This window comes from Aphis gossypii, chromosome 2 (assembly GCF_020184175.1).
Source record: "Aphis gossypii isolate Hap1 chromosome 2, ASM2018417v2, whole genome shotgun sequence".
NCBI classification, from domain to species: domain Eukaryota; kingdom Metazoa; phylum Arthropoda; class Insecta; order Hemiptera; family Aphididae; genus Aphis; species Aphis gossypii.
This window is the reverse complement of record NC_065531.1, coordinates 47,011,017-47,037,606: the sequence shown is the minus strand read 5'-3', so window position 1 is coordinate 47,037,606 and position 26,590 is coordinate 47,011,017. Positions and strand designations below refer to the sequence as shown.

Below are 26,590 nucleotides of genomic sequence, written 5' to 3'. Positions count from 1 at the left end.
ATGCTAATACGACGTCATTATAACTACCACATAGTAGTAGTGTACTGGGAATGTCCGCATTCGTCTGACTGGACGCCCGAAGCTGCGACGTGTGGTCCGCGGGAAAAATATAACTACACACGTGAAACGTAGTTGGTATATTGTGACGTCGTTTCGCGATCATAAAAATTCCAAACCCGCATGAAAAAACCGCATTGATTCCCGGAGGCGATCCGTCCCCACCCCTCTGCGAATGTAAACACACAGCGGAGACCCTCCGGCTGCCGCGCCGATCGAATGTTTCCTGATGGAGTGCTGCGAGTCGATAATGATACAATATACAGGTATTGGATGTAGTGTACAGAAAAGAGAAGAAGATGGAAAAAAAAAAAGTGGAAAAACGCAATCGGGCTTACCGAAAGGCATGTGTTGACCTTGAAATCGGTCGGCGGCGGCAGTGGCGGAGGTGGAGAAGGTGACCGTCAATCGCCGCACGCGGCGGCGGCGGCGGTTTGCTCGCGCTGGTGAGGGTACAAGGTCTGTACCCGTACCTACCTCTAGACCGATGTTTTAAATTGGACCCGAACATCCCAACGGTCACCAGTATCCGACGGACCGTTGCCGCCGTTTGGCGATTTTCTGCGAGATTTTTAAGTTTTGTTTTTACGCTGTGTGTTTATTTCGTTTTTTACAACCCTATATCCGGGCCATAGTAGTATTCGATAATAATAATTTTCTCGTATTTCGATTTCTTCGAATTTCCGAACCAACGTTTTTTTTACAAACCGCCACTGTAGTTCGAAGAACGAATACTTTGTCGAATATTACACATCGTACACCGTACATATAGGAGTTCGCGGGTTATTCAGCATCACGCCGATTGACCGTAAACAACGAACATTACGTTGCTATAAAAACACAGTTGCAGAACGTCCAATCGCGGGCAACAGCACCAAAAGTCGACGAGACTACGAAGTATCATTAAAGTTTAAAAGGGTACGTGTACATAACAGCATGCGAAAGTTTACTTGGCTAAATCGCACATGTGTTTGCGATTGTTTCATAATATATATATATATTTATATTGTTTTGTCTGAGCGTGCATTGAACGTGTATGTGTGTGTGTGTATTTGTGTAAACGATGAAATTAAACCGCGTTCACAGAATGATGAGTATATGATATAACTGACATTCAGTGATATTGTATACCGAGTTTTTAGATTGAAAAACCTTATGTTAGGATTTGAATCAAGAGTAATATGTAAAAAAAAACTCCCGAGTGAATCAACAATATTTTCATCTCTGCTGTTCGTCTTTATAAACATACACGAAAAATTCACAAAAAAAAAAAAAAAATTAATATGAATAAGACAATAATAATAGGCCTTGACTTGTAATGCTATTAAAGAAAATAATAATAAATATTATGTGTACGTGTGTGTGTGTGTGTGTGCGTGTGTGTGTATGTGTGTGTGCGTGATCTCAGTTACATACATTATACACGTATAAATTATATTTGTCCCCAATTGGATACAAGGAGGACGACACTTTTCGTCGCCAAACGATCGATATGGCAGAAAAAATACACACAACCAGTGAAACCGAACTTACAGTTCAACGTACAAGTCAATCGGAACGCGTTTGTTTGTTCGTTTTTTTAAGTCTCGTTTCCTATAAGTTCGATTTAAATTTATTAGATTCTTCACGCGATCGATTAACTATCGAATGTATATTACATATTTACACGTCTATACGTGGTATTTATACTGTGTTGGTTACAATATATGTTATAAAAAGAGGATACTAATAAAAGTAAGTGTTGATATCTCTTGAAATTTTATCTTTTTAGATATTTTACAAATCTCGATAGGTGCAAAATAAAATAAATTATTGATTGGATTAAATACATCTTATCTCTGTATCTAATAAACTAATTATTTTATTAAGCGTGATGCGCGCCGAGAATGATTTTTTATTAATGTGAATACATTTCAATAGGTTTTAACTGAATAATCGCTGGAGTTTACAGTAGTATTATTAAGAGTATTCCGTTTAATAGAACCTACACTATTAATGATTTATATAATAATTGCATTTCAACAGTATAGAATTATTTATTTTTTCTGATTCACGTAATATTTGTTCTAATTTCGACTTATTATTAAACCAATACTTTTTATATTCGAACAAACTGAAATGAATATGTCCTTCGATTTTGAGTAAAAAAATGAAATAATGCATTAATGAACAAGAAATAGTTCCAATACCAAGTTGAAAACCGGCTATAATGTACAAACTAATAACTAATAATTATTAAACTACAGATACTTTCAAAAAGATAAATAATAATTTTTTGTATAATATCGTGCATTCGTAAATATTTTACTCTAACTATTAAATAACAAAAATTTTTCAAATATGTTTTAAGTTGGTCTACATTACATACATTTATTATTTGTGCAACTGTTTAATTTCGAAACGTTATCACGTCACAAATTCAAATCGTAACGTGCATCAACTTTTTTTGTTTCCGTAATGCCAGTAATACGTGATATCAATTAATGTTTGCAACGCAATATCGAAATTTCGTTACAATTTTTATTGGCTCGGTATCAATGTTTTACAATAACCGTTCTTTGAATGCGGAACTCACGAGTGCGTCCCAGCTCAAGGTCAACGGAGAAGACCGAACTGAAAGATCTAAGCTTAGATCTTAACAAACTATGAGTATTTTAATTAAAATTATACAAACATATTACTTCCTTTAATTTCAGTTGTCCCCACTCTACCCCCTGGAGATTTTTTACACATTATTCGGGAAAACAATAGATGCCTGTCGTTGATTTGCTCGCAAAAAAAAAGTAAAAGTGAAAACTGAATAACCTCAAAACGACGTGTACACACGAGCAGAAGACACACACGACTGATTCCGATGAACTTGGGCTTTGAGTTTATAATAGCAGTCGCCAGCAAACAAACGGTTCTTTATTGCAATCTAACTGTGTCATCTTGAAATTGTTTTTCCATCTTATTTATTCTTTGTACCTATCTCGGATTGAAAAATAATTATCATCTCGTAAATATGAAAACCATGAAAATGATCGAATGTGTATCAGGCGACCGCATATATCGTTCAACCGCCACCGCAACGTCCGAGGAGGTCATCCGATGAGAAGAACATATTTTATACACCCTACAAAGATGAAACGCATTGGACCGGCACCAAGAGCCAAAGATAGATAATAATTATTATATAAAGACATAATTTACAATGATGTCTTTAAAGAAAAAATCTATGAAAAAAAATCTTAAAAAAAATTGGTAAACACATAAATTGTTGAGTCATTAGTTTATTCGTCAAACAATAAAGTGTCAACAATATCTATATGTCTGGATTAAATAATGGTAAAATTAGGCCACGTGCTCGAACAAAAATCATTGGGGAACTTTAATTGATTTTTTTTCAAGCCGATATACGTCTTTTGTTATATTACTCATTAAATATTGTCCAAACCACAATGACCATCGGTCACGGGAAGAAAATCGCAAACATGCGTTTCCCATCAGTTCCGTTGCGTTAATTCGTATATAAAGCTGTATAAATTGACTTTCAAATTTGTGAAAAAAAACGTGTTCAGATAAAACACACTATAATACTGTATCATATAATATTATATTATAGTAATAATATAATATATAAATATAGTGACCATGAATTTTGCGTATTCGCGCAATACACCCTTGACTTATTAGAACTTGTTTGTTGCGCCGCGTTGTTATAAATCTCAAACCTTGTTTGTAACAACGACAGCTCGACATAAAACTATGTACGCATTCCACCCCGTGGTCCTCCAAACTGCAAACGCACGCACGCAAACGCCATAGATCGGCGTTGACTCATTCACGGATTACATACATTTTTTCCTAAATTTTTCCATACCATGTTTTTTTCTTATGCTGAAAATATTATTATATCATTTTTTAATTTTTTTATCATGTCATTTCAGGAATATCATATCAATCTATCGAGATGCATTCCTACATCAAAAAATTGGGTTTCCTGTACAAGACGTACGTGCTCACGATCCTCACATTGGGTTACTTGACATCTGAAATGGGACATTTCTTGATCGGAGTAACCAGCAAGGCGACGGCTCGAGACGTACATTACGGAGACATCAAATGTCAACTTCTGGAACACTTGGCCGATTCGACCGTGTTCAACTACACTTTACACGAACGCTGCGATACGTCACCCGACCAGAGATCGTAAGTATTAAACAGTGTTACGAGATGATATCGAATATCGATAGAGGAGGGGAGGGTACACGCCGTGACAAAACGTAGAATATTATAATTTTATTATGAGACGTGCGTATAATGTACGAATTATATTTTATATTCGGCGATATTCTTCGGATTTAAATTATTACACACGCGCGCGATCCGTACGGTTTACGATCGTCGTCAAACGCGCATTAAAGACGATATATAGTGATACATCATGCCCATTATATATCATTATTTTATGTTATACGACCGACCTCTGAAAACTGGCTTTTGCATTATTGGTCGTGGCCACTCAGCGACGCGATGGGAAATAAAATACACGGCGCGGACGTCTCAATAACGAACGCATTCGACCATTTCTTCTGGTCGACGGTATTTTATTGTTTGATCGTTTTTTATTTATTTATTTTTTTTTTCATGTTCAATTATACCCGTATTATCATCACTATATTATCGTAATAATATTGCTGTTTAGATTGCGCGTAGTAAAACGTACGAGCACACACGTGCGCGTTCTCCTACGACGCACCGCGCACGCCTCGATCCGAGTTTGATGACAAACAATGATGATGATGATAATAATAATATTACGCTTTTGGTAAACGATAAAATAACATTAAATCCATAAATCGATTACGCTGTATAATATATCTCGTATCGACCGACGTAATTAGTCCGGGTCAAGTTTATTCGATTATAATGACACGAACAATAATTTCGAACCATTATCTCGTTGAATTCGTATTGCAGCAACCTTGTGTGTAAATGTGTAAACTACGATATTCAAACGGTCATGACGGCCGTTTTTTTTCTCGTCTCGATGGTTTCAAAACGGTTTGTTGCGCATCTAAATTTCCAGATAATGCGACACACGCCGGTAGTTTTCACTTACGCGGCAAACCGTTGTAGTAACCAGTGACCAAAACATGGTCATATCGCATTATAATGTCAATATAAAATACGCTCGTCACTGGACCGCAATCGTTTTGTGTTTTTATTGTCTACACGTTTTACTGATATATAAAATGCTCCTGACAGGTGCGAGTTGTTAGTCCTGGAAGACGGTTCACCGTTCTGCGAATGGAACTACAACGGACTCGGTTTCCAATATCAACTATTGGCGGGACCGGCGTTCATCGCCGTCTACTCCATCGTAGGCGTATTCTTCGGAATGGCTGCAGACAAATTCAACAGGTAAATAAAATCGTGATAAACATTGAGATAAAAATGAAAACAATTTAAAAACGGACGTGGGTTATAATCGAATTGGAGTAAACAGCCGTATATAATACGATATGTCTTTACTCTTGAATCTCGATATATGTGCACCTAAAAGCAACGAATAAGGCAGTAGAAAACCGAACAAAGTAAAACAGATTACGTAAACCTACGTTTTAGTTCTACATAAACGAGGAGTTGTTCTAGTTTATTAGAAATATAAAAAAAATATATAAGAAAAACAATTATAATTAAAACTTTATGATTTTCAGTTTTTAATAAAAAGCGAGTATTGTAAACGTTTAGTTACTTCTACTGGCTCTACTGTATTATTCGGTGCGCATGTCGAATGTCTATTATAAATCGTTAACGTTAAACAACGTTGAGATTATTACAACTATATTAATTGTATTATGCATTTGAACTGTTTAGAGTACGACTTCTGTCTCTGTGCACGTTGATCAGTGCCGCGGCTATCGGACTCATTGGTATGGCTACCAGCTACTGGCATCTGATACTTCTCAGAATCATGCTTGCTGTTGGGTGGGTAACAATATTCTTAAAACAATAAAATTACGGCAACAACAAAAAACGCGACCTCGGTGATTAATAATCATACTTTCGTTATTTGTTACAGCGAGGCCGGTACCAATCCCTTGTCCACGGGAATACTGTCCGATTTGTTTTCAGAGGTAAGCACGCACAGAATCACGACTTTGTTCGTGTAAAATACAATGAAAAATAAATCTCCAATCGATTGTTACTATTGCCAATTTGCTTTATTTAATTTATTTTTAACAAATCTACACTGCAGATAGTAAACAAATATTATTTATCATTCTTTTCGTAATAGTCCGAGAAAATTATTTTTAACTTAACAAGATAGTTGAAACATTAAAAAAACCAATCGTAATAAGTATTTTACTTGTTATTTACAATTTTATGTTAATGTTCTAAGTGAATCAGTAATAACTAATAACTATTTAATTATGATTCAGGAAAAACGAGGTTTAGTCATGGCGATCTTTAACTGGGGAATTTACGCTGGTATTGGTTTGGCTTTTCCAGTCGGCCGATACGTTACTGAAATGAACGTTGGTGGTTTGGTGAGTAAAACAATAATTACTTAAATTTTTTATAATACTTATACTTCAATACATTTTTATAAAAAATATTGTCCCTTATTTTAAACATTTTAAGTATCAAAGTTTGATTTTTAATTTAATTTTCGCTTGTGTTACTTTTATTTTGTTTACAAAAAATTTCAACAACAATATAAATAATAATTACTACTTTAATTTTTAGTTTAGATTTAATCTTTCACTTCATATCTTAAACTGTCTTAAATTTCAACTTGTACAAACTTTCTTTACTAATAACTTTACCATATTATGTATTAATTAGGGATGGAGAGTGCCATACTATGTCAGTGGAATGATTGGATTGATCGTAGCAGCTTTAGCTATCACCACAATGACTGAACCTAAGAGACAAGCAATCAGCGAAGAAGCCGATAATGATAACAATGAAACATCGAAACCTCGTTCCGCAGTACAAAACACTACTTCTACACCGACTGAAAGTTCCGAGAAAACCTCCATCTGGAAGGTCCTTTTCCAACCAAAAATTTTAATTTTGTGCATTGCAGCTTCTATCAGACACACTGGTACGAGCTGATAGAATTCAATATCTAAAACATAAAATAAAGTCAAGAATGAAAATATTTTTTAATGTTTTGCGTTTGTTTTGTTATTTACAGGAGGATTCTGTTTCGCTTACAACGCTGACCTGTTTTACCGTGACATCTTCCCGGGTTACGATTTGGGTTGGTCTTTGTTCGTCGTCACATTCTTGGTCGGTAGCGTTGGTGTTGTAATCGGTGGAGTTACTTCCGACAGTATTGTGAAGAAATACGGAATAAGATCTAGAGTAGCTGTGCTAGCTATAAGTCAGGTATGCAAATATCGAAATACCGTCAACACTGATAAAAACCCTTAAAAATATTATAGAGTATTAAATTTATCAATCATAAAAATTTAATATTATACAAAACAATTTGGTAAGACTGATCAACTAATTCCTACAATAATACAATAGGTAATATCCATTTATCATAAAAATGTATCATATTATGAGAAGTTCAGTAGTTTTATATGATGAAAATGGTATACCATGTGATGTAAACACAGTTATAATTTTAAAATAAGTGTTATATTATTTAAGAATAATCATTGTGGTCCGTATATACTACATTTATATTTCATAGCTATCAAATCAAAAATGGAGCCCATTATACTTATCGTCTTAGCCATGAATTGTAAATACTGACTAAATAGAATATTATTAACTCACAATTATTTTAAATCTATTAATCTGACTAGAATATTACTATTTTTAATTAGTTTAAATCAATTATACTAAGCAGCCACAATTAAGCCTCATAAAATTTAACGGCCTTAAAATATAATAAAATTCTGGAATGAAATAGATCAAAACATTTTTGAAATATAAATAATATGACGTAGATATTCAATTAATATTAATTTATATTAATATATATCTTCACAATATTGTTACAAAAGTTGACTTTAGTGTTATGTAATATAAATATCATCATTTTTAATCATAATATAATAAAATTTAACTTAAATATAGTTTTAAAAATATGTGAGTTCAAATAAGTTATAAATTTATTAAATTAATATATTTTAAATAGTTCTTTTTTTTAAAACTATGTAAATTTTAGAATGAATAATGATAAAATTCATTTTCAAATATTTTTACATATTTTTGTATATATTTTTAAAAATATCTGAAGCCTGATATATAAAAAAATTTAATTTTAAACGAATATAAAAAATCATAAATGTAAAAAGTATGTCATTTAGTATAATAGTAGGTTAAACATTTATATAAAATCACTGCCTAGTATTAATTTCATATAAGAACCTTTATAAAAACCTGAAAGAAAGGTGAAAAACAAGACATTTAACAGTACATAATACGTTATGCGGTATAGAGTTCAGTTGACTTGCTCTCCATTTACAGTCATCTAATTGGAAAGTTTAATCTAATAATATTTTATTCAGAACAAATAGCAATTATTTATGATAACAGTATAATACTAATATGGCAAAATATTAAACTAAAAATTATGTTCAATAAGTAAAACTAAGAGTTAATATCAAAATGAAATATTATTTTAAGAGAAAAAAAGAAAAACTATTGAATCGACTAAGAATAAAAAGGTTATAATTTATTTATTATACTGCAATTTTAAAGTATATTTCACGAAATATTAAATAATTTAGTGAATAGAATATTTTGGCTGTAAATATTAATTTTAATAAACAATAAATTACATTCTTAAAATTTTGTAGACAGTAAACATTTTTATTCAATAAAATAATTTTTAACATAATAAAATATAAATTATTCCAATGAAAATGTTACATTGTAAAAGCACAACACATCGTTACAGTTTATTAATAAAACATTAGCTATATATTGTATGTAAATCATTATTTAAATTGTTCGAAAGTCATTTAAAGATTTCATAATAACACGTTAAAATATTTCCTATATTAAGATTAAGTATCATAATTTTAATTTTACAGTTGATCGCTACACCTTTTGCATACGGAAGCATTTACTTAGGACCAACCGGTGCCATGGTGACACTCGCCATATCTTACTTATTCGGTAAGTCGTCTATGTCTAATACCTGTTAATACCAACAGTTCATGTTTTAATTTATTATCTGATATTTTAATACAACACAATAATACGTATAATTATTTATTTATTATTTATTATAGCCGAAATGTGGTTCGGTATCTTGTTTGCCATACTCGTCGAGTCTGTACCGATGTCTGTCCGATCAACAACTGTTGGTGCATTCCTGTTTTGGATGAACAACTTCGGTGGTAATGTTCCAATGTTTGTGGAACCCGTCAGAAAAGCATACGACTACAAAACAGCTTTGGCTATTTTCTACGCCGGTTTCTACTTATTGAGTAAGTTCCCAGTTAGCTGCAAACATACGTACATACGTGTTTGGGAGACTGCCCCTTAAAAAAAAACTTCTCCGAACAATAGAAATTAAAAATAGTAGCCGGTACCTGATGTACATAATTGATGTAAATTAATTTAATTTAGTTTTCAATGATCTTGTCTATTACTAATGGTAATATACTTGAGAACTTTTATTTCAACATTTTATATTATTTATAAAATTAATTGCTTCAATAATTAGTTAATAATTTTTAATTATTGATAGTGTAAGAAAAAAAAAACTGAAACAAAGTAGAAAATAGAAAATACTTTATTTATATTATGATTAAATCTTTTGAAACACTTAAAGTAGATACACATTTACATATATTATACTATAAACTACACACACATTTTAATACTTTAATTATTAGCTGTAGTGGCTGTACATATTATTATCATATATATTTATACCTTATTAGATATAAATTATGATTTATTGAATTGACAATTAAAGATAATATTAATCTATGGTTGTTTAGTTTATGTGATATTTATTTAAATGCCTTCTTTCAAATCAGTATGTAAATTTAATTATTATAATATTTTAGGTTCATTGATGTTTGGTACGACTGTATTATTCATGGGAAAGAAAAAATCGAAGAACACTAATGTTCACACATTAGCTGGTATCGAAAATGGAGGCTTCAAGAATACTGAATTGGAAAATGGTCTTAAAGGTTATCCAAGCCTAGAAAACCATCTTTAAAAAGGTATATTAGTTTGATTTTATAGTAATTAAATTTAAATTAATTAAAAATATTGTATACAAGGCTAGAGCCAACAATGGCAATAATTTATTATTTTAGCTTAATGCGTTTAAATTAAGATAGTAATTCGAAAATTTCCCCATTAAAATAAAAACTTTATAAATATAAAAAATATCCAGATTCTAACTAAAATATAATGCATTGGTTAACACTTTATTTCTAAAAATATTCGGGTTGCCCCCGCAGATCTTAATATTACAATAACTATAAATTACAATAAAAAATATATATATAAGTAGTTGAACATTTTTAAGTACCTAAAACTTTTCAGAAAGATGCTTTGTTATTGAACTCAATTTGAAATACGAATAATACGAGTAGGTTAAAAATAAAATACAACTTGTATTCAATAATTTTAATAACATTCTTATAAAAGTACTCATATGAAATAAATATCATCAATGATTCAATAAAACATCATCTATTTTTGATTTGTGTTAAGATAATAATATAGTAATGTAAGTACCTACCACAAAATATGTCATTAAAAAAAAGCTTATACTGATTCGAGAATAGTAAATAATCGATTTCTAGTAGTATTTTAACTAGCATTATATTTAAAAATGTTCAAAATACTGTATGAATAATATATTTTATAAAACGTAAATTATATAATAATTTATGATCTTAAATTATTATCATTGTCTCTACATAAACCAAAAGAATAACAGTTGTAAATATTTTTTAACATTGATATTGCATATCATAATATATTATTCTAGTTTGTTCAAATAGTACGAAACACAAGTAATTAGTATTCTGTAAAATGTAAAACCGTCATCCATCATAGCAATTTAAATAATAATTATTAAATTTGACTGATTTTTATAATCCTTGAATAAATAAATAATATTGCATATAACTAGAATACCTAATACCCATCTAATAAAAACATAACAGTATTTTAAATTATGATAAATAAATTTTGTTTTAAACAATTTAACTTATTTATACCTAAATTACATTCAACTAACTTAATTGGTTAACTGAATAAAACGATTGCAACAAAAAAACTCGTCACATATGTTTACTTATACGCATAAGTTTGTACTACGTGAATAAAAACCCGTTTTAATTAGTGTACTTAACCTTTTTATTGTATATCTGAACAAGTTAAATATAATAAATTCAATAAAATGCCATTGGTGAATTACCAGCTATAATAATACTATATATATCATATATGTGTGTACAGAATGTAACAAAAAGACCTGACAAATAAAAATGAAAAATTAATATACCTACCTAAGTTAAACGTATGAAAAAAACTACGACAATTATATGGATATTAAATATTTTAAGATTAATTAATAATGTCTGAAAATGTCCAAACATATTATTTTGTAAAAAGTCATTACGTTTCAAATAAATTTACTACAAAAATATATTGATATATTAAAAAATTATAAAAAAAAACTATTTATCAAATTGAAAAATTTTTCCATTGCATTTTTTCTAAAAATTAGATTAATCAAGTGTTTTTTCAATTTTACCTAAAAGAAAGTAATCAAATCTAAAAATGTTTAATTTCCGTATTAAAAAAAACATAACAAAATATACTGTACTCTTTAGCGTAAGAGTTTGTAAATGATATATATATATAAAAAATAATAATTAAAAATTATTGGTTAAAACAAGTTATGATATTTGTCAAGTCTTTCCGTTACATTATACATAAATTACACACTGGTATTCATATGTATGTTAACTTAATACAAACAAAAGCAAATAATAATATAAGACACAACACACAAACATAACCCAATCTATGAATAGCCCACATGTAATTCGTTTTGACATATTTCCCGTGCGTGTAACACCGATTTGAAGTTGAAAAAAAAAATTTAACAACGTATAAACCATAATAGTGCGGTAACGACTCGACGGACATGGACATTATTAAGAACGACAACTTGTGGGACTCGGTTTCCGGAGGAGGGGGAGAGAGAATGAAAATAAAACAGACTACTGAGTGATTCTGAGCTGGCTACAGTTTAACACATATAGTATAGTGGTCGACAGGGATCCGGATGCGTATTTTTAGCACTGAGAAAACAATAGCTCGTCGTAGACAGGACATACATCATTGTCACCACGCACAAGTAGCTGCAAAATACACCCAAAATAAACGACCCTGTGATTGAGAGTCACCAAATCGATTTTCTACGAATATATTTCGATATATCCACCCAAGGTCGACGTACCTTATGTGACCACGAAATTGGCCATCGACCTTTTTTTCGTTTATTTTGTATGTATTTTTATTTGACGACGCGAGACCGGAAACATACCGTTTCCACCCTACCACGTGCACCCCACGCTTAAGCCAATGACCGCACATACGAGAACTTGTTCTGATGGATGACATATGGGGATAATATAGCTATATTATAGTCTATAGAGACCTTCGAGTTTTAAATTATTATTTATTATACTGAAAACCATATTATATTGACTGTATAATACAACCGAGTCGCGATAACTCAAGTTTTTTTCGTCCTCTGAAGAATGTATATGTCATATTTGACGTATTTAACTTCAAAAACAAAAAGTATAAGTCAAATTTATTTTTATCTCTCAGCGTTTGAACGAAAAACTGATCTGAACGTTTGATAAAAAAAAAACAGACCAATATTATAAGTGCATAAACCGATCTCAATTATATTTAAATATAAACGCATAATATTAATACTATGTATGCAGGTATTTTCCTCGTCTGCTCAGCAATCGAAAACGTGCACACACCTTATTGCAGACACGTGTCGTTTGGAAAATTATATTATTATAACGTGTTTAAACGTCATGCACGCATTATAATAAAACGGACGGGGAGACGTTAAATGTGGATAGGGCCAAACGATCGGTCGGTCAGTATCTGACGGTCGCCGTCGTCTACAGGTCTATGCCCTCACAGAAAAAAAAATAACGATAAAATATCTCAGCGGCGCGTGATTAAAAGTTTCCGACCGGTGAACCGCGGCGAAATTCCAGAATGGAATGTCGACAGTACTCGCGTGGCCACTAGTATATATATTTTATACGAACCGTCCGAAATAATATGTTAAAATATTACTATTTTTAACTCTGGCATTACACAATCGTATTATTGTTAAATTATTATGTTATTCACTACTGTCAATTATAATATGTATCGTTAATGTGTTGCAGAAGAAAGCAATCGATAGAACTGCAGCTGCGTAGGCCACCTTGAAAACACCCGACGACGGACACCCACTCGGGGTCAATCGTCTCTCAAAAGTGGCGACACGCAAGGCAACGGACAAGAAAGATGGAAACGAATATTGTCCGTCGACAATAGTTATATGTTATAACTTATAATATATACACATAAATATATATAAGTAACTATATACGAGAATTCCGAGTGTATAGGAGATGTGATAATTAACGTTTAAGATGATTTTATTATTATTATTAGTATTCTGTTGTAAATATTTTGTTGTACTTTTCTTTGATTGACCGCCGTCGACGTCGTCGTCTCCTCGGACGTGGCTCCGACTTTAAAGATAATTCGCGTCTGTAAAATGCGCGTTTTACGATCTTTGCCACCCCTCGTTCGTTTTGTACATTAAACCCACTATTTGTTGTTCGGTGGTAAGCATAGAGAGTCGGTATCGTCATTAATATAATATAATATATATTATACATATAATATAATATATGGCGCAACCGTTCTGTTTGGTTACCTCTATATTATTATTTATTTAAATTATACTATTTTTATTTATATACATACGTATAATCGTGTAAATGATCAAAATGCGTTTATTAAAATTATACTTTAGTATTTTATTATAATTTTTATTTAATATTATTTTTTGTAATGCGTAATGTGTATTGATTCTATTCTTTGTATAATATGCACACAATTGATCATATAAACATACTTTTAAGACTTTGCACGAGCCGCGGAGTAACATTATTTTATTTTATTTTATTTTATTTATATTATTGTTATATTTATAAATGTAAATGCTGTCTACTCCGCCGGCATATACAATCAACTCGGGCCAATTTTTTTTTTACTACATTTTTGTCAATAAAAAATAAAAATTATTTTTTTTTTTATACAATAATGTTCCTATATATTATGTTTGTTGGACGAGTTTATGTATATCTACATGCATTTACGCATACGTGTATGTTTCATGTATGTGTATGTCATGTTTGTATTTTCATAAGTGTATATTATATGAATACAAAATATATAATATGACTGCAAAAAAAGAACGTTTTGATTTTTTTCATCTTATTAATAGGTACTAGTCTGGGCTCTAATTAGTACTTATATATATACCTATTTTAATTTTCGATCAATCTAAAAGGTTAGGTTATGATTAGACAGAAAGTCTTAAGCCAGAATAGTGAAAGAAAATTTAAAATAAAATAATTTTTTAATATACTCAATTACTTACCTATATTTACTATTAAATTAATAAAACCTAACTTAGAGCAATGGACCCCTCCTGGGCCAAGGTCCCTCAGCCCCCCTTAAATTCACCACTATAATATACATATACATTACCTATATTACATAAAGATCATTAGTACAAAAGTCTTTTTGTTAGAATAGTAGACCAAAGAAAAAATTGTCCGATTAAAAACTTTATATAGTGCCTTTTTCCATGTTGAAGGTATATAGGTACTAGCTATTTGATGTATATAATAATATTATATCTCCGAATGTAATTGGGTTTTTATGGTAAGTTCTCATAATAGTTAGAACGATATAAATTATGTAATATTTTTTATTTATCTTGCCTTATCGTTAGCATATATTATATTCATATACATATGTATAAGCATATAATATTGCTTTGATTACATTGCGAAATTGCAAATCGGCCATGGAGATTTAATCGAATGCATACTGAGCAACAAAGGTAAAACTGCAGTTTTACATTAAAAAGTGTCATAATTAAAAAGGATAGATTAATAATTAATTATTCGACAAACATAATATCTATACTGCAGTGTATATATATAGATATATACTAATAATTACAACTTATATATACAATTAAAATTTAAAATCTATGAAATCGATATAGTATTAAAACAATAAGAACACAATTACTTATTGTATTGAAAATATAATAGTATGATAGTATAATGTATTTATATATATATATATATATATATATATACACATGTAATACATGTAAGTACATTGTTTTAACAACAACTTATTTATTTATAGCATAGAAATAGAAACAAAAAATCAATCTTTATGTGAGAATTACTGCAGGAAAATATTTTACAATTAATTAATAAAACAGTCTAGACTCAAAACTATTCAATAATACGGGTAATCTATTTAAACTGGAATTTATTACATAAAGAAGCTAACGAATATCTAGTATTGAAGTACTTTTATTCAACAACAACGTTTTTGTACTGTCGCAATTTTTTTTAAAAAAATTATATAAATTATTATCAGTTATATAATACGAAGTGAGAATTCCTATTGAATAATATCTACACAATAATTTTATATTGAAATAAAAATATAATATGTATTTAAAAATTATATTAATCAAATACTTAAATATACCTTTGCTCATTGTACCTATTATAATTATCGAGAACGTAAAAATAAACAACATTTAAAATAACATCAATATAAATTATTTTTGTTTTAGATAATTATTTTCAAAACATAAATAATTATAATACTATTAAAAAGGCATTAAAATGACAAAATGTGTTGTCTACGTCTTACAACGTAACTTAGAAAATTTGGGTTCAGAAGAACTAGTCTTATGTTTTAGCTTTAATATAATATTATAACGTTAATTTATCCATAATATCAAACTTAAGGGAAAGAATATATTATCTATAGGTCATATAACCGAAGGCTTTTATGGATATTTTAACTTTATAGCGAGTTAAAACTAGGTATATAAAATTAAAAATATTATTTTTAATTATTTTTATTCTTATATTGGTTATTAACACATAATTGGTTCTACTGAACATAAATTTATAAAGTTATATATTTCTTAAATAGACAAAGCATATGAACTTGATATCTTTTTAATAAACGTTTAGCATATAAAAGTATGTAGGTACCAATTAAGTAATAGTTAAAATTCAGTTGTTGAATTTACAAATATTAATTTGTATTAGCACTAAATAAAAACAAAATTAAGTTCAGTACCTATCATCTAACAATATTTATATTAAAATACTCAAAACACTTAAAATTTTTCAAGAATATTCTATTAAGTTATTCACATTTTACCGCATAAATTCTAACAATAAATCTGAAACATATAAATCTGCTGGTATGCGCTTTTTAACTTCTTAAATTAAAACTATTCTAGTTTATTAAAATTATAAACATTCTTATAAAACATAATTTTGATGTAAATCACAATTCTAAATGAAAATATTTATAAGAATTTTGACTAAAATTCCATGGATGTCTTTTTAATGGTATTCATTTTCGAGTAGCTGTTATTTCATTGTAGTTTCTACATTCAAGTAAATGTAGTAAAATTTAATAAATCACGTAAAATTAAAATTAAAAATGTTTAAAATGTGTGTAGAGAATTATTTCAATGACTTTCGTCTTTCGTGTTATTTTTAAATAATCCATACAAAAGTATGAATACCATTGATACTAATAAAAATTTGTAATTTATCTGTAATTTTATTAAAAACAATTTTTCAAGAACAGTTTTTATACTTAAATTATAAATATGTTAAAGGTAAAAAGTATACAGAACTATTCTCTGCAATACCGAATGAAAAAATTAATATATATTTCATTAACTCAAATCTAAATTATGACTAACCTGAGTTTATACTTTCTAAAAATATGGCAATTGATGAAAAAGGAAAACAATTATTCAATTTATTTTATATTCAAACCATGACTAGCATAATTGTTTTGTGTTTTGTTGACTGATAGATTGAAATGAATCATAGACGTAGAACAAATTAGGTTCTAGCACTGGTAAGTCATGGGAAATAACATAAAATGACTATGTAAAAAATTATAGGTGACACAATAGTGTAAATATTCATCCTAACAAAACAAATAAATTATTATTTTATAAATAATAATATAATAAATTAATAAATATGAAATAACTAAATGATGGCTTCGATTTTAAAATATTCTTTTAAGTAATCAAGTCACTTCATAGTTTACTCCAACAGAAGTGAAAAATTCATACAAGCAGATAGTTGTGTTATTCGCACAATAATAATATTATACAATATTATATAATAATATAATAATAATATTTATAATATTATATTGGTAAAACAAATAAACTATTGTATTGATTAATGATTCTGATTATTCTGAATTATATCATATATTATTCATAAATATTAAATATTACATATAATATGTATTTTATTAAAATTTTTATTTTATGTTTTTTTTATTATTACATAAATACATAATATATAGTATATATACGAGTATATACAGAACAATAAAAACAGTACTGTCGATGTTATAATGAAGAAAAAATATGTGTTTCCAAAGTTGAAGAATCTATACCTACTGAGGAAGCTTTGAAATGAGTTAATAACAATAATTGTTACCTAATTAAAAATTAGTGAGGTAATCAAATAAGATCAATTTTATTATAAGAATAGCTATAAATAGAATCACATAATAACATAGTATAACTTTATCATACTATGACTATATGGTTATTATTATTATGGCACAAATATTATTAAATGTACAACTTTTTTTTTTTACTATTAAAATTTATTGTTAAGTAAGTTTTAATAAATTTCATGAAAGTACGAATAAAAATTTAAAATTTTTTGTAATTTATTAAATTTACTAATTTACAAAACAATTTCAATTATTTTTAAATTTCGTTCTCATAATTTCAACTTTTTAAGACTTTTTAAACGAATTTATAAAAATTCGATTAATTAAATTATCAAATTTTAAATAAATATGATGTGCACAATGTATGTTAGTTAAATTTAATTGATATCATTGTATGTTTAACTATATCATCGATAAGAATATATAACTATATAAGATATAATAATATTGCCATATTATGTCCACTTATAGGTTTATTTCCACGCGGAATTTGGGATTAGTTGCAAACTGATCCATGATTGATTTACATCAGCGCATGCGCTAATGTGGACTGATCCTAGATTTTAGCCACTGTTGGAACATGTTTCTGACTTTCCACCACGATTAAAGATAATCCTGCTGTCCACAATTTCAAAATAGATAATAGATAAATGTATGATGACAGTGTCTCAGACTTCCAGTCCGGTCAAAATCCGCGGATCGTGAACAGATATTGAATGTCAATAACCAATCATAAAACTGGTCTAATAACGTGTTGGAACGATAGTTTGAATTTGCATTTCAGGCGAGTTAGAACGAAAAAATTCTACTGCGCATGCTCCCGACAGTTCTATAATAGTTTGACCGCGTATTGGAACAAATCTTATACCAACCGATATAAAACGAAATTTTTCGAGGTAAAAAATTTATTGGCTACAAATTAAAAGTCAATTTAATTTTAACATTTAAAACAAACTTATAATACGTAATTGCAATAATGTTTAAACTAGTAAGTATAGTTTAGATTGTTTAAAATGTAATGTTTTTTTTCTGTGTAGAAAATTTAAACATTATTTAGATAAGAAAATAGAAAGATGAAAATATACATGAAATTATTTTTTATTAAATATTTAATCAAAGTAAACTTTGAACTAAATTAAAAAAAGAAATAATAATAATAATAAATTAATAACAACGAATTAAAAACAATAATAAAACAAAATTTTTTTTTTTGTGATATTTTAAATTTTTTAAGAGCAATTTTTAGTATTTTTAAGTGCAATCTGCAATCGATTTGTCGACAGTGTTCATGTCTTGGTATACTGGTAATCTCATCTTCTGACTTCTTCATCACGCATACTATGTTTTCTGGCTCTTTTCATTTATACTTATTACCTATGCTAAGTAGTATGGATTGTATAAAAATAGAAATAAATAATAATAATTTCTTATCTATACTAATTTTTTTACTAATAATTTTTAATAAATAATAAATAGGTATAATATAATATAATACAACCAATAATTTATGAATAAAAATTGAATGATTTTCAAAATATGAAAAAACTAAAACGAACAATATTTTTGAAACTTATCAGCCAACCTCCTCGAGGTTACACTAATAGGTTGAATATTTGACTAAATATTGAAAAAATATATAATAACCAGGGAATCAACTCATACGCAGCCAATTATGAATTATTTTACTGAAACTTATGTATATTTAGGTAAATATGAATGCATTTTTCTATAATCGACTGATAAAAATAATCCCCATGGCGCATAAAGCGCAAGCGATGTCGTGTTTTGTTGAAAATATATTATTACAATTAATTAGTAATCATAGGAACTGTCATCAGTATAAAATAATCTGTCATATTTGTTACTTTTAGCCTATGTTCTTATTGTATCAAATGATAAAAATTACATTATATTGCTTGTAAAAAAAATATATATATATTAAGACAATAATAATATATTCATTAAATTTGGTTGATGTTATTAATGTTTGTATACATTTATTATTTTCTACTTCTAAATTATATAACAGCTAGTTCCAGAAAACAATAAAGTAAGAGTAGTATAAAGTAGTATAAGAGTAGTAAACATATAAATAATTAAAATAATAATATTGTTATTTTCCTGTTAGTTAGTCATATTATTATTACTTTTTAATATAGTTTTGGATAACGAAGTAAATATGACAAATAAAATAATTTAATAATCGTAATAAGGTTGTATAGTATAATATACTATATACGCATTCGTATAAATTATTATCAGACTGTAACATGAACTAATGATTAATATATCTACTATATATATTCTTAATATTAAACGCTCACACATATATGATATATATAATATTATACTTCATAAAAAATTACTTCTTAAAAAATTCAGATTTTTGTATTTAAAACAAGATTATTATACAGTCAATCTTTAAGATCAGAATAGTTTTTAATGACAATGTAATTTATTTTTGAAAAAAAAAACATTAGAAAAGTATTAAATTATAAGTTTCAAATATTCAAAATATGATTCTTGTAGAAAATAAATCTTAATATATTTCACAGTATTTGGTATAACTATAAGGCGTTCTATGGCATTTAACATAGTTAAACACATAGTTAACTAGTGTCTACCAAATATATGCAAGTGTAATTACACTATTTAAAATTTAATACAAACTTAGTCCTTATATTATTGTCCAATGCATCTTTCTTAATTAAAATATTAAAACAATTGTTATGTATAAAATATAATAATAAATATTACATTATTAATTGACAATCTTATTATTATTTTTAAAAAAGCATTACGATTTTTATTGATCAATGAATAACTAAGAAAAATTTCAAATTAAAATTGGATGTTATTGAATGAGTTTAGTATAGGGAAGAACATCTTAATTATAAATAATATTTATATTTTTAATACTATTTATCAATAAAATTATCATTTTTTAATGTAAATAGTTTTTTTTTATAACACAATAGCTATTTTTAGTGTAAAAGTGCATACTTATAAATATATCAATTTTTACTACACAAACACCTTATGTCATAACTATAATTATATGTAACTTCTACAGTTGTACATAGGTTTATAGTATCGTTAAATTCTATATAACTATATTATTGTCTATATTTTAAATCATAGATTTTGTTTAAGTCGATTTTCTTAAGATAACTTTGTAATGCGTTCTACATGTTACATGCATATTAGTTGATAGGACATATTGTATACCTACGTCATTAATCATTACATCAACAAAAATACATTGACCATGAAAAATTAATAAATCAACAAACATACAATTATAATGATAACTATAGGTATATTTATATATGCATATATAAATATTATCAATTAATATTTGTCTGAAAGTACGATCATAAAATTTTTACTCGATAACCCTACATTTTGAAGTTTTATCTACGTTTATTTTATTTTGCTCGGTGTTTGCATAATTTTATATGTAATTATTATATTATAATTTATTTAATACCTTTAAGGATATCACACTAAATTTTCTTCCACCAATAATTTTAAAAGATTTAGGTACATGTCATCAAAATAATATATAAGTAATATAGTCACTGCCACAAATTGTACTTCAGCTTAATAATAGTTTGATTAATTATTATGAATCTATTAAATCGCAATACCAAAATAATATGAACTATTCAAATATTGTTATACATATTATCATAGTAATAAGATTTAATAACTAATAATTAATAATTTCAATCGTTTTTTATTATTATCGTTAATATTTTTAAAAAGAAACATTGAAACTCATATAAAATTTAATTTATTCATTTTTATTATTAGTAAAATTTGAATGCTATAATACCATTCTTATATGAATTATCCATTAATATTTATTACACAATATTTACTTATATATAGTTACGCATATTATTTTGTACACGACATCGTTTCGTTGCGATATGTTTTGCCAAGTTTTATAATAAGTATTAAAGTCCATTAAAAAAATTATTAATTTATTTTCACAACAAAATAAAAAAATATTTAAGCTGTCAGTCCTTTAAGCCTACCATATATAATTTTTACAAAGTGACTTCAGATCTACCATGACACGTTAAAAATGTTTTCGTATTAAATATTTTATTTATAATCATGATTCCCGAGAACTAGCAATTAAAATTAAATATTCAGCTTAAGATAAATTATATATATTTTGTATATTTTTAATATTTATAAATAATTGTTATATGTTATGTGCAAGGGCGCATGTTTACATTAAAACAATATGCTCAAAACCATATTATTTAGTTAGATGGTGTGATACGCTGTGTGATTTCGTAGAATATCGTTCAGCTGCGCCGAACCCTCGTTTCCGGCCGGAGGAGTTAACTGCCAGTTTTTTTTGTACAGCTTTTACGCGGTGTAACCAAAGTATATTTCAATTAGTCAGTTCTAATTATAATCAACGCATATACAAATCATATTGGTGAAAAAATAAGAGGCTATTAGTGATTTTGTAGTCGTCTTACACACTGCTGCTGTAATCCGGTGATTTGTGAAAATAAAATCTATTTAGCTGGTTTGCAGTTGTTTTGTTTGAACACAAACACACACACACACACGTGATATACAAAACATTTTTAATGCAGTTAAAACACTGGTATGTAGGAAGGAATTTAGATTTGCTTTGTGTACATCGACAATTTATTTTTTTCCATACGGTCAGTTCCATTTGTGGCCAACACTTCAATAGCCCATACACCTACAACACATAAATTTATTTATTCGCCACCAAAGCAGCTATGTCTATTTAAAATAGTAACGCCGATTATATAATCACTAGTGGTTTAGGTGCCTGTAATGAATATTTTTAACGGTCCATTATTATTAACGTGTATGTAATTAATATGCCGTTAAATACGTTTATACGATAGGTATATTTACACCATATAATATTGAAACGTTTATAACTATTAATCGATGAACATATATTTTTATTTTGCATATCGAATTTGCTGAAAATGTTATGTCATGTTCGATAGAATTCATAACCAGAGGAAATAATTACATAATAATAATTATTAATACAATCGTTTTTCTTAAATAATAGGAATATAGATTATAAGATAAAATATAGGAATAAATACGAAGAGAAGTGATCAGCTATCACGTGCACGTACACGTGAGTGCAGAATCCTAATAGGTAAAATATAACTCAAATAACTTTAGTTATTAGTACTTGTTGCCTATCAGGATTCCAATAGATAATAACTATAGGTACCTATAATATATTATAATTTATGAGCCATGATATAGCGGTAACCTACTCGAAGTTCTACCCTCTATTGACAGTTATCCGTGGCTTTTAAATTTATTATTTTTAAAAAATATTATAATATTGTAAACCTACTAGTATAATAGTGTTTTTATTCCTTTATAATTTAACTGGTTTCAGTATTATGTATATTTTCAGAAAACACGTGGGAATAATAGTATGTGTAAAAAAAAATACGGGTTTTCACATCTATTAGGTATATAATGTGTACACTGTACAGATATATACTATATATTATGTACTTTTTAAATGGGTTATAAAATTACAAATTTAGTTAATTTAATAAACAGAATATGTTTTAAATAATTTATTGACACAATAATATTACTAATACTTCATCGTTCAGTATAATAGTAATTTTTAACAGATGACTAATTTTGTAAGGTACTTGTGCTGTTTGTTTATTCTTACCTATATTATCATGCTATCGTTAAGTGCTATTTATTTCACATAATCATTATTTGCCGTTAAATATTTGCCATTTCAAAATTATACTAAGATTTTTAGTGACTACAATTTTATTTTAAAATTACAATATTTTTGAAACATAAATTTATTCAAATGGTATACTTAGTATATAGGTACTATTGAAATACATCAATTTTAATAAGTATTATTATTTAAAATTAATAATTATTACCAATAAGTAGGTATATGTGCATGTTAATCTTATTATGCGGGTATAGTTAATGTTCAAAAAAGCAACCGTATAGGTACTTATAGTAAAAAATCAAAATCTAAAAAATTAAAAATTAAATTATTACAAAACTAATATCAGTCAAAATAATAGGGTAATTAAAAATAATTTAACAACATAATTTACCTAGTCAAGGAAATTAGTAGTATTATATTATGTTACGTTTAAAATATTTAGTCATAACATATTGAGTGTTCCTAGTTAAAAACTAATTCCAAATAGGATAAGAACTTATTGTTTAGACAAACTTAAATTTTTGGGATAATTTCATTTATTTCAACCTAACCTTTAAATTACGATATTATCACTATTAAATATGAACAAAATAGCATTTAATAACAATTACCAAATTAACATTATAGTTTAATAACCATTGTCCACTTTTCCTATTAAGTTTAATCTATGAAATAATAACTACATTTTCAACAGCTATTTTTATTCTTACATTAAATGTAAACATTTAACGGAAATTCGATCAAAATATTACGAATATTTTTTATGAGAAAATATTCATATTAAATATGTAGTGCGCGGAAAATAGATTGTCAGGTTAACCTAACTCAGGTACTTTACTATTACGTATAAAAAATATAAATTTTTATTATAGATAATTTACTTCTTAAAATTTCTTTTGAATTAAACTTGAACAATAATAATAATTTGATGTTATTCTATTTAAAAAAAAAAGAACTTGTGATAACACGGCATGACCTCTAAACGTTTCAATTACATTTTATACACTTATTGTAACTATGCGTATTTATCATGCAAATGTATATAATAATATGTAAATTCATAACCATAAATTATTATTTACAGTAGCTGATTTCGAACTACGACAAAGGGTGGAAGAAGCCAAAAGATTTATATCTATATAGTAGTATTACAGTCACTTTTCGTTATGTATAATAATTATAAAAAAATAATGTAATTTTACATGTATAATAAAATAATAAAATTATACAACTCCCTAGCAATAATTCTAAGTTTTTTTTTAACCATTCTTTGACATTTTTATGGTTATTTATTTTAATTAAAGTGATCAAAACATGTTGAAATTGAGTGTAAAATTATTGTAGGCATTGTAGTTATTGTTTGAATTTTAATAATTGATTTAAAGTTATAGTTGTATTATGTAATAATATGTTACACGTTCAGCTAATAAAATAATTATTGTGATTAGCTGTCATGGCTTGTATTATTTAAAGTGAACTAATTTTCTGAGAATATTACATCTATAAAGACAATGTTATATTACTATTATTGACTACCTACCTAATGACTTGTATCAATATCAAAGAATATAATTATTATCCTTTCAATACAAATCATAATACTCATCTTTTGTTGGTGTAATTCTCAGTTGTCAGTTGACATGAAGTATTTTAAAAATTTCAAGATACTGGATTTATCTCTCTACCTTTATTATTCTTCTCGGTTTGTATTGTTATTTTCAAAAGATCTAGGGTACTCCATTTGAGTATCTAGGTATTAATTTGGTATTATATTCAAAGATCATCCAAGTTGTTTACAATGAAGTCATCATTAATAACACAATATCTTTCCGTATATATGTTTATATATTATTGTTTTAAGTATGTAAACACCATCAAAATATATAAAAAAGGTAGACAATAGTAATTTATATATACTTATATAAATTAATATTTTCTAAAGTTATAAAGGCAGTAGATGCATATCGTTTTTATTACAGTTATTTGTACACTTATAAAAATAATAAAGTAAGGTATGAAAAAAACGTTGGACAAACAAGTACCGCTTTGATAATGTAAGTACATTAGGTATCAAGTGGCTCATTGTATTAGTTGTGTTAAATTTTAATTTAATGATATATCATTAAATATCATGAAAAATAAAACCACCAAAAAAGTTGAAAATCAAAGTATTAAGAATTTTTACAACTAATTATTGTGTATTCATTCACAAAAAAACGAATCGTTGTAAAATCAATGTATTCACCGTTATACTTAGAATCTAAAAAATATAATATTAATGCCTATTCAGAGATAGACATATTACCTATATAATATATTTATTAATGTTTTCATTTATTAATAAAACATTTTTATTAGACTCCTGTTAAATATATAAATAATACAACTATTAATAAGCTAAGCTACTAATATTATATTACTTATTAAATATGTTAATATAAAAACTATTTACAAAAATAATTTATGTAATAAATAATAAAAACATATTTCAAATAAATTAATTTATTTTTATACTCATGATTAAAATATAAACTAATTTTTGATTTTAATATTTATAAATACTTAATTAATGAATAATTATAACCAAATTGTTTTAAACCTGAACATAATACGTAATTAACAATGTTCCAAAAATGAGTAGGTATCAATTTTATTTGTATCACAGCAATCCATCATTTCTGTTTTTATTTGTTAGATTTTTTTACCGAATTTATACAGATGATAATATTTTCTTTCTCTTTCGGATCGTGCCTCGTGCAAGATATTTCTTAGAATTGAAATTAAACACAAACAGAATTTACAGTTATAACTTATAACGTTATAAAAATATCGTAGTATTATTTTCGATGGACGAATCTTGTCACAACCAAATATAAAATATTTTTGGAACAATATTAATGAATACAAATATAATTAAAGACATATTGTATATTA

General features: G+C 27.2%; 1 protein-coding gene across 1 annotated transcript; it reads left to right on the top strand.

Annotated features, from left to right (window-relative positions):
- Positions 1–559: 559 nt before the first annotated feature.
- Positions 560–10,253, top strand: LOC114121551 (protein spinster homolog 1). Its single transcript, XM_027983959.2, has 11 exons — positions 560–975; positions 3,987–4,248; positions 5,308–5,463; positions 5,920–6,030; positions 6,125–6,179; positions 6,486–6,593; positions 6,892–7,153; positions 7,247–7,440; positions 9,105–9,189; positions 9,306–9,503; positions 10,092–10,253. The coding sequence occupies exons 2-11, from the start codon at positions 4,010–4,012 to the stop codon at positions 10,247–10,249; spliced, it is 1,566 nt and encodes a 521-aa protein (XP_027839760.1). The 5' UTR covers positions 560–975; positions 3,987–4,009; the 3' UTR covers positions 10,250–10,253.
- Positions 10,254–26,590: the final 16,337 nt, after the last annotated feature.